The sequence below is a fragment of the Danio rerio genome, chromosome 6 (assembly GCF_049306965.1).
Source record: "Danio rerio strain Tuebingen ecotype United States chromosome 6, GRCz12tu, whole genome shotgun sequence".
Taxonomy (NCBI): Eukaryota; Metazoa; Chordata; class Actinopteri; order Cypriniformes; family Danionidae; genus Danio; species Danio rerio.
In genome coordinates this window covers 5,695,207-5,709,247 of record NC_133181.1, presented here as the reverse complement: position 1 = coordinate 5,709,247, position 14,041 = coordinate 5,695,207, and the positions used below count along the sequence as shown (strand labels likewise).

The 14,041-nt window shown below is 36.6% G+C and overlaps 1 protein-coding gene across 2 annotated transcripts in view; it reads right to left on the bottom strand.

Moving 5' to 3' along the window:
• pcdh9 (protocadherin 9) overlaps positions 1-14,041 on the bottom strand; it is a 512,656-nt gene that overhangs the window by 395,349 nt on the left and 103,266 nt on the right. For both annotated transcript variants that reach the window (XM_009302118.5, XM_009302119.5), the window contains exon 3: positions 5,748-5,849. In XM_009302118.5, coding sequence (XP_009300393.1) covers positions 5,748-5,849 — 102 coding nt within the window. The remainder of the gene's footprint in view (positions 1-5,747; positions 5,850-14,041) is intronic.

Genomic DNA, 14,041 nt, shown 5'->3' with positions numbered 1-14,041 from the left:
GCTAACATCATCGCAGAAAATTCTAGCATAATCTTTTTGACAGATTTCTTCACTTGTGTTTTGCTGAAGCTTTGTGATGAGTCGTAGACATCAAAAAGTTATTGAGTATGAAGCAACGTGTACACAGTGGTCCCTCATTCACTTTCGCAGATTTTTTACGTGCAATTTGACATGCCTTATTTTCTACAGCGCATTGTGTTCTGCGTCCTGATTAGCGCATTGTGTTCTGCTTCCTGACTGGCTGTAGACCATTGTCAATCAATCTCCTCCATGCCAACATTTCCTGTACAGTACAGAATGCAATCAGCATGCCAAATGTACATAAATTCAATCGCTAGCAATGTGACTCTGAAGTGTTGTACTGTATGTTTGCAAGTTTTCTCCCACAATTTCGACAAAACGTCCACCTTAAAACGCACCTGCGGTAGCACCCAAAGGCAGAAGAAGATGCTAAGCATCACACAAATAGTTAACCTTGTGGACATGCTAAAGGAAGGTAGAAGTTATGTGGCTGTAGAGCGCCATTATGAAATAAATAAATGAAGATCAAATGAGTTTGATTTCATTTTATAATACTGGACTTACTTAATTACGAAGGTTTTAACTTTGAAAGTGTTTTAACAAGAGGGAAAAGAGTGAAAATGTTAATGCCTGTCTGAGAAAAGTGTATAAAGTGTGTAGTGAAATCTTAAAAACATCTATAATATTTAAAAAACAAAATAAAGCTGACTACTTCATGGATTTGTCCTATTGAGGGTTATTTTTAGAACGTAACTGCCATGAATAACGAGGGTCCACTGTACAGGCATATTTGTTACCCAAGACACAAGATTCTATCTAGACAAAATTGCGTAACCAACAATAAAAAATCTTGTAGTCTGACCAAACAGGTTATATGCAGGAATCCTAAAAGTAACCTTAAGACTTTTTAAAGGCCTTCTCAGAATATTTTAAGACCTTCAAGTTTTAATCAGTATTAAATCTTTAACTTAATAAACAGTTGTTAATAAACAGTTGTAGTAAAATAAATCAATGGAGCACAACCATGTCACATCATCTTGCCACGTTTGTCACAAATTATGTGACATCAACCAGACTTGACGGAGCTTGGCAGGACGCACCCCGGCCCAAACCCATCGAGTGAATCAAGTATGCCATTGTTAATATTAGGAGGAAAAATTATAGATTTATGTTTTTTTTTTGGAGTCAAACACTTTGGACAACACTTTAAGACAAAACTTTGGACAAAATTGAATACCTCAAAAAACGTATTTAAGACTTTTTAATACCTTTTAGGGCCATAATTTTCTCATAATTGATTCGACACCCTGCCAAAGCTGAAGATGTGTAACTTTTGATGCTTTACAAGTTCTAATTTCTGAACTACTTAGCAGGATGCTAAGAGTCAACGTACCTTATATCACCTAATGAGTAAGACTATCACAATGTCAAGAGTTTTCACTCTCTCTAATCAGAACAACACCGCATTCCCAGTCATCTCTCAGTTCGGTCAGCACGTCCATGCTAAGCTCGTTTCACTCTCACCGGAATGAATAAATTGGCTCGAGTCTGTTTTCAGACCACCTTGTCCTGACAGAATGTCAATACATCAATAATGCGTGCAAATACACGAAAAAGCAATTCAAAGTCGCCTTCTTTTTCTTCTCAAGCACGTTCCTACAAGCTAAGAACTGTTTCTCTTCCCTACAGACAAGTCTTCTCAGACACAACCAAGCAATTCTTCATGAATATTCCAAGACATGTCAGAAGAAAACTGCAGCTATGGTGGCCGCGTAACCCTGGGATGACTTCATAATCAATCCCATGATTCCTGTGGAGTACATGCACCTGGTGCTCTTCAGAGCAGATACTGTAGCAACTCTCAATTCCGCTGCGACAGCCACTTATTGAACAGTGCTGCAATGAATCTATCCAACCTGTCCATCGCTAGTGAAGATATACATGCCTCAGCCATGTTTTCCGTAATGAGAGGCTGGCTTATTTTCGAAGGCGATGTAAGACATGAAGGACCATTTATTGACACGCTCTGAAGTGTACGCTTGACTTCCTTCCTTCTATCCGCAGTGCTGAGGTGAGAAGACAGCAAATGATCACAGAGCAATAAAGAGGGATAAACTTCATAATGAACTCAATTGGTTTTGTGTTGATTAGAGCTCATTTCAATAACTAATATCGGTCGTAATATTGTTCGAAAGGCTCAGGGGAGCAATAACTGACAGACATCATATTAGCAGAGCTACAGTTGGAACTAAAGGATCACCTCTTGTTGCCTTTGCACTTATTCCCCGAACTAATGCATTCTAAAGTATTGTGTGCAGCATCTTGGGTGTAATTGACCTGAGGTTAATCACAGCGCTGACCTTTGAGAGACGACAGAGGAAAGGAACAAGATATACTGCGCATTCGCTCTGACCTCCAGACAACAAGCAATATGTTCCCCAAAAACAGCCTTTATCATAATACAGCTCTAATCCCATTAGCAATTCAACAGAATAAGATTCAGGCTGGTTTACGAAGCCATTTATCAAACCAGCTTGTAAAGGACGAAATACATTTGGTGCTTGAGGAAAATTAACAAACCGTGTCCCAGTGCATCTGTGCATAAAACTAAGAGAACTTCAAGAACAAAAGGAAGCCGCCAGGCCACAATTCTCCTGAGGAAAAAAAAAGGATGACAGCCCTTGAAGCGCAGTGCTGACCAACTACAGGTTTTGCTAATTTTCTTTACCACCTGCTGGACCTCTTTGCTGCTTCAACTTGCTTTAAAAGATCAGCTATTGTTGTAATCCCCAGGGATGGTTAGAAACTTTAATGACTACTAACTCATGAACATTTGGTGGTCCTATAATCGACAACTGAGCAATTTTTTATGACCTACTTTCCTTTGAAGTTACAGCTGAACCCAAAAAACTTATTGCACTTATTCCACGTCAGGGTACAAATTAGACTTTTTTATCTTCACGTTAAACAATCACTCTACAATATAACAAGAAGACTATATTAAATGGGAGGTAAACTCTGAAGTACCCACAACTATAGAATCTATCCCTATTTCGGACAGTGCTGATCTTTGAGACGACAGAGGAAGGAACAAGATACACATTGTTCGTTTTGATCTACTTTACTTTAAAACTACCCAAAGGTTACCGTAGAACCCCAAAAATGTATGGCACTTATTCCAAATTCACATTAGGGCTCAAATGGGGCTTTTTTTTTCTCTACATTAATCAACCACACTGGAATCCTTCAGTGTACCAAAAAGATTATCTTAAATGGGAGGTAAACACTAAAGTAGCCACAGCTATAGAATCTAGCCCTACTTCTCACAGCCCTGACCTTTGAGAGACGACAGAGAAAGGAACAAGATATACAAGATATACATCATTTGTTATGACCTACTTTACTTTGAAACTACCCAAGAGTAACTGCTGCCTCTTCCTTCTTCTTACCCCAGACATGCTCAATAATGTTCATGTCTGGTGACTTGACCTTGACCTTCTTTGCTTTCAGGAATTTTGATGTAGAGGCTGAAGTATGAGAAGGAGCGATATCCCGTGTAGAATTCGCCCTCTCCTTTGGTTTGTAATGTAATGGGCAGCACAAATGTCTTGATACCTCAGGCTGTTGATGTTGCCATCCACTCTGCAGATCTCTCGCACACCCCTCTACTGAATGTAACCCCAAACCACTTTTCCTTCACCGAACTCGACTGATTTTTGATTGAATCTTGGGTCTATGCGAGTTTCAATAGGTCTTCTGCAGTATTTGTGATGATTGGGATGCAGTTCAAATGATATATCATCAGAAAAATCTACTTTCTGTCACTTTTCCAAATAATCAACTAGAAGTCAAGTTATTATTTGTTGCCCTTACAATTGGGATCGACGACAAGACTTTTGTCAGGTAGTGTATTTATATTTCCAATGCTAAATTCATAGAATTGAGGCCCAGAAAAGACCAAAATAGTGATCTTCAGTGCACTAGCCATCAACGGTTTGAAACCCTGCTCTCCGAGAAGAGATTCGAAACTAAATCAACAAGACACTAAAACCCTCTTCAAGCATTGGTTCCCATTATCATCAGACCCACAATGCCTTTAATAAATAGTCAATTCTGCACTCTAGATATAAAAACAGCTGCGGGTATTCAGCAAATAACATTTGCAGACTGATACACATCTACATACTCCAACATGTTTAAATGAATAGATGCATGGTGCTACATTCATATTTCTTTTAAACCTAACAATTTACAAGTAAGGTTACTGATGTACCTTGCTTTCAGTGCACATTTTTTAACTGTTACATAAATATATAACCATTTAAAAAGAAGTCAACAAGGTCATTCATTTATGCCTGTTTATGTAGCCTTAGGAAATAAGACCATAATGAAATTCAGTACTGATGTTGAACCTTCGATTTCTCCTAAAGCAAAACTCTGTTTATTTCAGTATGAGAGGTGTGATACAGCACGATCATATGGCACGGTATCCATTCACACTCCAATGATAAGATCTGATCCCATTGGAGAACCACTGTAATTGGCTGCACACCAAGCTCCTCTTATGAACGGTGGCATCTGGGAGCATGCGGGTCATTTCTATCATCTTATCGACTGCCCAGGAGAATATTCCAACCACAGGCAGGGTGAATCTATATTCCCTACAGTCCAGCTGAAAGCATGGGGGAAATACAGTATAAAGATGCACAGGATGAATACATGAATGCTCCGAGGACACATCTGAAGGTGACAACAGTGGGTACGCCAAGAGTCTTGATCCTCCTATGGTAGAAATAAGCAGGGACTGTTCTAGCCTTATTTTTATCTAGCAGTCAATGTTTCTTTCTGTGCTGCCTTTATTTCTTTCTCCTCTGCAAATATTCTACTTCTCCTTTCGCCACCCTCTTATTTTCTGTCGGTCACACCCACATAGACCTTGCGGAGTCTAGTGAACTCATCGAGCACCTACAAATGCGCACACACACTCACACGTATATCTAGATGAAGCGCAAGTAAAGTCTTTAGCACTCTGTTGAATGAAAAGAACAATGTTATGGCTGATTTATGTGTTTGATTTCAACCTCTACATTCGAGCACACACTTTTTCAGATGAGAGTATTAAACCCGCCAGGACAAAGGGGTAACAATCGGCAAGGAGTGGACGTATATCATCTGAATGCCCCCAGATCAAGTGAGCAACACACACAGGGAGAAAAGCATTCAACAAACAGCAAATCATTTTCATTTTCAAATCAAATGCCCAATACAAAACGCTCATAAATAACAAACATCGATTGATACAACTGGTCAAAAGTGTTACCTCCAAGTAAAAGTTCACTTTACACTTTTCCACTAAAGAAATTGTAGGACTTTCAATACAACATTTAAATAACAGCGCTAAAAAAGGAAAACCAAAAACTAAAACAAGCATCATTAGGTCCAGTGGTGAGCAAAGCTTCAAGTAAACTGTCCCAATCCCCAAAAGACAAAAATCCCAGCACATAGTCAGGTAATGAGAGCAATGGGAGGGAGGTATGTGTGTGTGTTTATGTAAAATTAGCTCAGTTATAATGATGTAGCGGTGAAGAGACCATCGTTAGAGAGGTCACTAAAGAAACCAATAAGTAGAGAAAACATACAAACAAGTGGGTGAAAGGTGTATCTGTGCAGCTCTCTAATGGTGCTTCAACAGCGTCATCTCAGCGATGTAAACTGAGGTTACTTACTAGAGGAGTGCAGGGCGTCCAGTACTCCGGGTTCAGCTCGGCTCGGGAGCGAAGGTCCAGGTAGTCGGGATTCAGCTCGGTGCGGGCACGGGTAAGCGTTCCCTTTAAAGGAAAGAAAACCAGGGGTTATAAATCTAGTGATCGGCGATGCATAATGATATTGGTGGAATGACACAGGTCGGAAGTGATGAGAATAATAGGGAGAATATAAGCAAGAGAATTTACTTGAAAAGAGAATCGTATTAAAGAATGAATAAGAATTCAAAATACAGCAGAATATTATTATATTATTAAGATCAATTTAATTGCAATGCCATTAAAGTCATCAAGTGCCATTTTTGAAAACTGAGATTCATTATATAAAGCACATGATATGATTGATCGCAGCTGGTCTTTCATCCGCAATCATTGATAAGCCAATTACTTGATTTAAGCCAACAATAAATAGCCCATTTCATCTTAAGCTGTGGTTACATTTGAGTTTGAGCATGTGAAATTCTGTAGTGCGGCGAAAAGGGGCGGGATTAAACAAGATGATTAGACATTAAAAAAAGCGAGCGATTGGTTCATATTTTAAATTTCTGTCTAGAGAGGTCATGTTTTGATCCTCAATTGTTCTCACACAGTCAAGTGATGTGATTCTTGTCACGTGCGTATGAATGGAAGTCTATGGGAAGAAAAGTCCAGTGTGACCACAGCTTCACTTGCTTTATCTTCGTTATAGAAGAATCCCCTATCCACCCAATCTCCCCTTTTCCTCCATTACCAGGGAGAGCTGTTATCCCTGGCATGTTAATTTGACCATGCGGGAGCCCTAGTCTCAATTATCTTAGTGCTCAGGGTTCTCTCCTAGGACAGCATGCCAAACCTGCAATTAGTATCAAGCAATATCTGAAGCCGCCTTTCCACTGCACACATTTGGGCACGACTGTCGGAATACACCCCCTTGTGGAGGTCACATAGAATTTTCAGTTCTGACGTGCACCATGGGAGAGAAGCTGTTCTCGCAGGGTCTAAAGTAAAGGAGTGCAAAAGCAAGAGCCTTTATTCTCCATCTGTTTACCATGGTTAAATGAATTAATGAATACTAGAAACTCATAGACCGCTAACATATTGGGGGTAATGGGGAGACATCATAAAACATTTTTTTATTACCTACATTTATGAAAAGAAATGTTTATTCATTCAAAATATAACCAAAAAAACTAGTATTTCTCATCTTTCGTGCACGGACCTGCTTGTACAACAGTGGAATACATCACATCCGGTCGCATCCGGTCTAGTCGCAAGAGTTCAAATATTTAAACGGATCCGCAGCTCAAATCGGATCCGAATTTTCCGCATACAGAAATGATCGGAACTGCCCACAGCTCCCGGACTGCTCTCTATTGGAAATGGATGACTCCCGGTCTGTCGCTTGTCGTTTGTTGTGTGCAGTGGAAAGGAGGCTTGAGTGTTAACTCAAGAAAGCATTCCAGTGATTTATACTTTGTCAGGATAGGATGATATTTCTGGTTTTGAAAATCTGGAACCTGAGGATTCAGAAAAATCTAAATACTGAGAAAAACATTTTTTTTTGTTGTCAAAATAAAATCATATATAGTTGTCAAAATTAAGTTCTAACCAATGCACATTACTAATCAAAAACTGAGTTTTGATATATGTACGGTAGGAAACCAGCAAATGTCTCCCTGGAACATGATCTTAGCATAAACGAAGAATTGGTCCCACTTCATATTAAGTGACCTTAACTAATATGTACATACACTAAAATGAATAACTTACTTCTATGTACTTACTGTGTAAATATGTTTTATGTTGTACTTATGATTGATTAAATACATGTAATTAGATTTGTGCTTAATTTCTGTAATTACACTGATCACTATCTTTTACAACCTAACCCAATCTTAAACCTGCCCATACCACCAAGTCTGTCCCTAACACTCCCCATATCCCAACTCAAGAGAATTAGAAGTGTTCTGAAATACATAAAAAAAAAAAAAAAATACATAGTAATTATTTTTTAATGCAAGTGCATAGTAGTTAAGCCCATCTTGTATATAGTGGGACTAAAAATACCAATAATTTTACTCACACGGGTAAAGTTAGGGGCCATTGGCAAAAATATGACATAAGACTGGTTTTGTGTTCCAGGATCAAATTTCACACATAGGTTATTGGCTTTTACCACATTAGACAGTTTAAATGCTTATAAGTGTTATCATGATACTGGAATTTGATACCGATCAGCGTGTAACTACAGATATAGGGACACTAGAGCATTTTAAAGCCGTGAAGATCAGTCAATCAGATCCGCTGGATAAGATCAGCGGATCGCTCATATGTCAGCTCATAAACAGACCAGCTGCTCTTTGAAGGCTTTCAAATGCTCCAGTGTCTCTGTATCTGCACTCAGTAAACAGCGGTGAGTTCGGTAAACTGAAGACCTTCACGGCCAATCACAGTCATTTCTGTTGAGCATGCGAACACAATGGCGAATCAGTGGTGTTTAAGAATGTGTTCAACAGCGCTCAAATGTTAGCTGGAAATGGCCCTTTTTAAAATTCTAGTACTGATTGGTACTGAATTCCAATATTGTGGCAACCATAATGCTGATACTAGTACAGCACTCATGTTGGGGTCATAAGATGGTCACTATTTAGTAAAGGGTGGCCAGCAGCTGCTTGACCATGTAGCATGTTAATCATCATGGATAGGCTTAGACCAAAAAATTATGAGATCCAGCTAACTAGTTTAGACTACATTGTCCAACCTTGTGCTTTTAGCCTCTAGAACAAAACAGCAAACAACATGATCTCGGTATTTTGGCCCATTTCAAATTCCTGTTTCAACTGGTACTACAAATCCAAGTCTTTAAAAAACAATCAATAAGACACTTCCATTAAGGAGCAGAACCAGGGAAAAATATTTACAAAAAATAGCTTCTTAGAATTTCTGACCTTCAGTGGCATCCTTAATATTTGACACACGAGCGTAAAATTACCGAGCTCTCAATTTCCAAACACTCGGTCAACTCGAAAGGTGCCAAATTACACAGCGCTTTTAGGCTGAGGCGGAACTGAAGATGTTTTCTTCTTCATGCTTTGTGTCCAAAATGATACAGACTGATTATATCTCCTTTGAAAATGAAATTGCCTTTATAAGCATACGGCATTTGTGTTTGACAAACCTCCGCCGCGAATCTCGGCAAAATATCCTGCTTTCAAATCAGTCTGCCCTTTGTTAGGTAATCTGCTTTTCTCTCTCTCTCACGCTCCGTCTATTCTCTTCTGTGCTTTCTTACATGCGATAGACGGAGGGACGCATATGAAACAAACACGTATGAGTGGTGACATTTCAAATGATATTAGACTGATACTCGAGCAGGGAAAGCAATCAAAAAAGGCTTCGGCGAAGGCAAGGCGGCCTCATTGAAATTCACAAACAAAGTGAGAGAGAGGCTAAAAGCTATTGCTTATTGTACAGTCGCGAATTAAAACCAAAATGTTGACCTGAAAGAAACAAAACAAAACAAAACAAAACAAATAAAGATTTTGGTATATTGACTATAGGATGATGTACAAGACTAGATAGCAATTTACAAAGCGTGAGCTAAGTTTGGCAAGACTTTGAAGGTAACGCAATCTACACTAAAAGCTAGTTCTGTGCAATATAACAATATATAACGTATGGACAAGTCTATAGCTTCATAATATACTTTATTGTTTATTTTGTGGTATCACTTATATAATTAACTTTACAAAAATACCTTTTAATTTTTTTTATAAGCGCACTATTATACGCAATTATGTTTTTTTGCTTTTATGTTAAGCCTGTACGTTTTTAAAGTGTTTTACATATATATATTTTTTTATTTTAACATTTTTAATCAAACATTTGCAAACGACAAATATGATCACATATAAACACTCAAAAAAATTACTTTATCTGTCAACCATTTCAGAGCGTTCAGAGCGCACGTCATCAACTGGTAAATTTAAATTTGACAGCATGTGCATAAGCACAGAAAGTTTATTTTAGGTTTTAGACATTCAAACAGAGGTGTCGCTGGCCGCCATGGGCCCTCTAAAAACCTTTTAAAGATGAAAGTGAACGGGGGGAGGTTTTAGACGAAAGTGAAGAGGGGGGCGGTCTCGGACAAAGTTTTACAATATAATTGAAAAATTTGTCAATATTTACAGAGAAGGGCAAAAAGAAACAAAATAAGTTAAAAACATCAATCCTTGGGGCTGGTGGTTCACGTAAAAAACTTGACATTTCGCCACCAGAACTTTAGAATGCAATGGATTCTAAGTAACGGCAAAGTCCCCTTAAGGCAAGTCGTTCCACTTAGCGGTCATCTTTGAAAACGCCTCTCGGGCAGTATGCTCAGGAATTCTATCTGAATGAGGAAACATAAAATTCTTCAAAACTGTTAAACAAGCTTACAATTACATGACATATTTGGAATCCCAAATAAACTTAAACAACACCTGTCCCATAAGTTCTGTTTTTAAACGTCTGAATCAAACAAAATCAGCATATTTTCAGCTTGCCCAAGCTAATATGCATGTGCACTCAAAAGGAACGAGATCACGACACCAACCTCATTTATGCCCGTTCTACTCATTATCAACCACTAAATAATGCTTCATCAGATCATGCTGGTTTTCTGAAGTAATTCACAACTCGATCTTGATGGCGAAACTCCTCCGGAAATGACAGCGACTCTTTGTTTACAAGTTTGAGGGGCGTTTGAGCATTTGCTGTCATGTGATGTTTGACAGGACTGTATCTCACGTTCGTTTCATACAGATTACAAAACCAAAAACCACTTGTTTTCAAGTGCACTTGGTTCATTTAAAAGTAAAGATTTCAAGCTTTATGTGGATATAGTTCTTATGTCTGTGAAGCAAATATTCGCTGATACTCCAGTGTGTTTGTTGACCAAAACTGTCGTAAAAGCACACATCTGGTCCGAGCTTTTCACCCATAGAAGCGTCAGTCTATAAGTCTTGTGTATTCTATAGTCTTTTACATATGGTATATGTATATGTATATGTATATATATATATATATATATATATATATATATATATATATATATATATATATATATATATATATATATATATATATATATATATATATATATATATATATGTATATGTATATATATATATATAAATATATATATATATATATATATATATATATATATATATATATATATATATATATATATATATATATACTTATATATATATATATATATACACATACATACATACATACATACATACATACATACATACACACACACACACACACACACACACACACACACACACACACACACACACACACACACACACACACACACACACACACACACACACACATACACACACATCAAATTATATATATATAGACAGAAAATATATTATGTTGTATATTATATCGGTATTACATTGTGATATATATATATCATTATCAGGATATAAGATGAGCTATCGTTATATGAGATCTTCAGCCCTACGCAATAGTTCACTCATTTCCAAATGCCCTCTGGACACACTATGAATAGTAAGAAATTGGTTTACTTCCCTCGGAAAGAGCAGTTTTTCATTTTCCATCCCTTTGCGTCAGAGCTAACGAAATGCAGTAAATTGCGATGATGTGAACAGTGTATGATGTATACCGTAATTATCTGTTGATTTGCAAAATGGCTGGCCAGTAATGAGGCAGGGCCGATGAGAGGCCTAGACATCCATCACTGTCTCTAACCCCAGAATGCCTTCGAGAGCACACCCTCGCCCTCTTACACGCATTATTTATTCCGTACACATCTCAGCGTCCTTCGCACACACTATTTTCTTACTTTTATATGTATTTATTGTTTCTAGTCGAAATGTCTAAATATTTTTAATTCAAAAAGTATTGTCTAGACAACAAAAATAGTCTTGATTTCAGAAATTATAAATCAAAATTAGGTGACTTTTTGCTAAAAAAAAAAAAATAATAATAATAATAACAAGAAAAATAATGTGCCAACGGAGTGCATTTAGTCAATTAGCAGACACTTCTATCTAAAGCGACTTACAACTGAGGAGGCATTCAGCGATTCAACAACAAGAGGCAATACACACAAGAGGTGCTAGCTATATAAAAGAACTGTTAGTGCTCAGAGAATTAAGCACTAGAGTAAAGAGGGGGACCGAGAGACAGAGTTTCTGCAGGTGGTTTATCAAGCCCACTCACCTAGTGTTAAGAGATGCTTGTACAATGATTGTACGGAATTGACTGGTTTAAATGTGCAAAAGTTTTGTGGGTATAAAATTACAGGGAGATGAAAGAGTGTGTTTTCTACAGGTGGTTTGTCAAGCCCACTCACCTGTGTGAAGCACATTTCATAAATGTACGTTTTTTTTTGCTTGTTTTTTTTTTTTTAAGAGATGTTTGTATGATGATTGTATGAAAGTGTCTGGTTAAAATGACAGAAAGATGAAATAGTGTGTTTTACACAGGTGGTTTGTCAAGCCCACTCACCTGTGTGAAGCAAAATTTCATTTATTTCATAAATGCACAACATTTTTTTTTTAAGAGATGTTTGTATGATGATTGTATGAAAGTGTCTGGTTAAAATGACAGAAAGATGAAATAGTGTGTTTTACACAGGTGGTTTGTCAAGCCCACTCACCTGTGTGAAGCAAAATTTCATTTATTTCATAAATGCACAACATTTTTTTTTTTTAAGAGATGTTTGTATGATGATTGTATGAAAGTGTCTGGTTAAAATGACAGAACGATGAAAGAGTGTGTTTTCTACAGGTGGTTTGTCAAGCCCACTCACCTGTGTGAAGCACATTTCATAAATGTACGTTTTTTTTTTTTTTTTTTTTTTTTTTTTTAAGAGATGTTTGTATGATGATTGTATGAAAGTGTCTGGTTAAAATGACAGGAAGATGAAATAGTGTGTTTTACACAGGTGGTTTGTCAAGCCCACTCACCTGTGTGAAGCAAAATTTCATTTATTTCATAAATGCACAACATTTTTTTTTTAAGAGATGTTTGTATGATGATTGTATGAAAGTGTCTGGTTAAAATGACAGAACGATAAAAGAGTGTGTTTTACACAGGTGGTTTGTCAAGCCCTGTGTGATGCACACTTACAATTGCATATTTTTTTGAGGTAGCGAAACAATCTAGTTTCTTCTTTGAAATATGCTTATTTCACTTACCCTGTCATGTTGACAGATTATTTAGACTATTTTAAGCAAAAACTCACTAAATTTAGACATATTATTTCTGAAGACAAGACAATATTTTTACTTGTCTAGAAAATGCTTCTTAATTTGCAAATTTGTTGATATTTGGATTAAAAACAAGACAAAAACCTTAAAGAACAACATTAATCACAGTTCATCATGAATATAGATGTGTGTGTGTGTGTGTGTGTGTGTGTGTGTGTGTGTGTGTGTGTGTGTGTGTGTGTGTATATATATATATATATATATATATATATATATATATATATATATATACATGCATTGGCACAGCAACACTGCAAACAATGCATCTTTTTTGTTTTGTTTTTTTTCCTTTTGACACAATTATTTAGCTTGTTTTTTTTTAAAAACTGAATTTTAACATATTATTTCTAAAAACAAGAAATATGTTTATTTGTCTAGAAAATGCTACTTGATTTACGAATTTGTTGATATTTGGACTAGAAACAAGACAAAAACTCAAAGAACAACATTATTTGCAGTTTATCATAAAACCTCAAGTTACATTTGCAATGCATCAATTGTGTTATTTTATTCTTTAATGCATTTGAAATATGATTATTTTGCTTACCCTGTTATCAGATTTTTTTACCTTGTTTTAAGAAAAAACTCACAAAATTTTAACATTATTTCTGAAAACGACAATAATTTTTAATTGTCAGGAAAGTGCATCTTGATTTACAAATTTGTCGTTATTTGGTCTAGAAAACAGACGAAAACTCAAAGAACGGCATTTTTTCCAGTGCATCATCAAACCTCAAGTTACGTTTGCAGTGCCGATATTTTTTTACGTATTTGATTATTTAGCTTGTTTAAAAGGAGAACTCACTTAATTTTGACATAGTATTTCTGAAATGTTTTTTTTTTTTTGTCTAGAAAATGCTTCTTGATTTATGATTTTGCCGATACTTTAATTAGAAACAAGAAAAAAACACAAAGAACAACATTTTTGCAGTGCATCATCAAACCTCAAGTTACATTTGCAGAGCTAATGCAACTTTT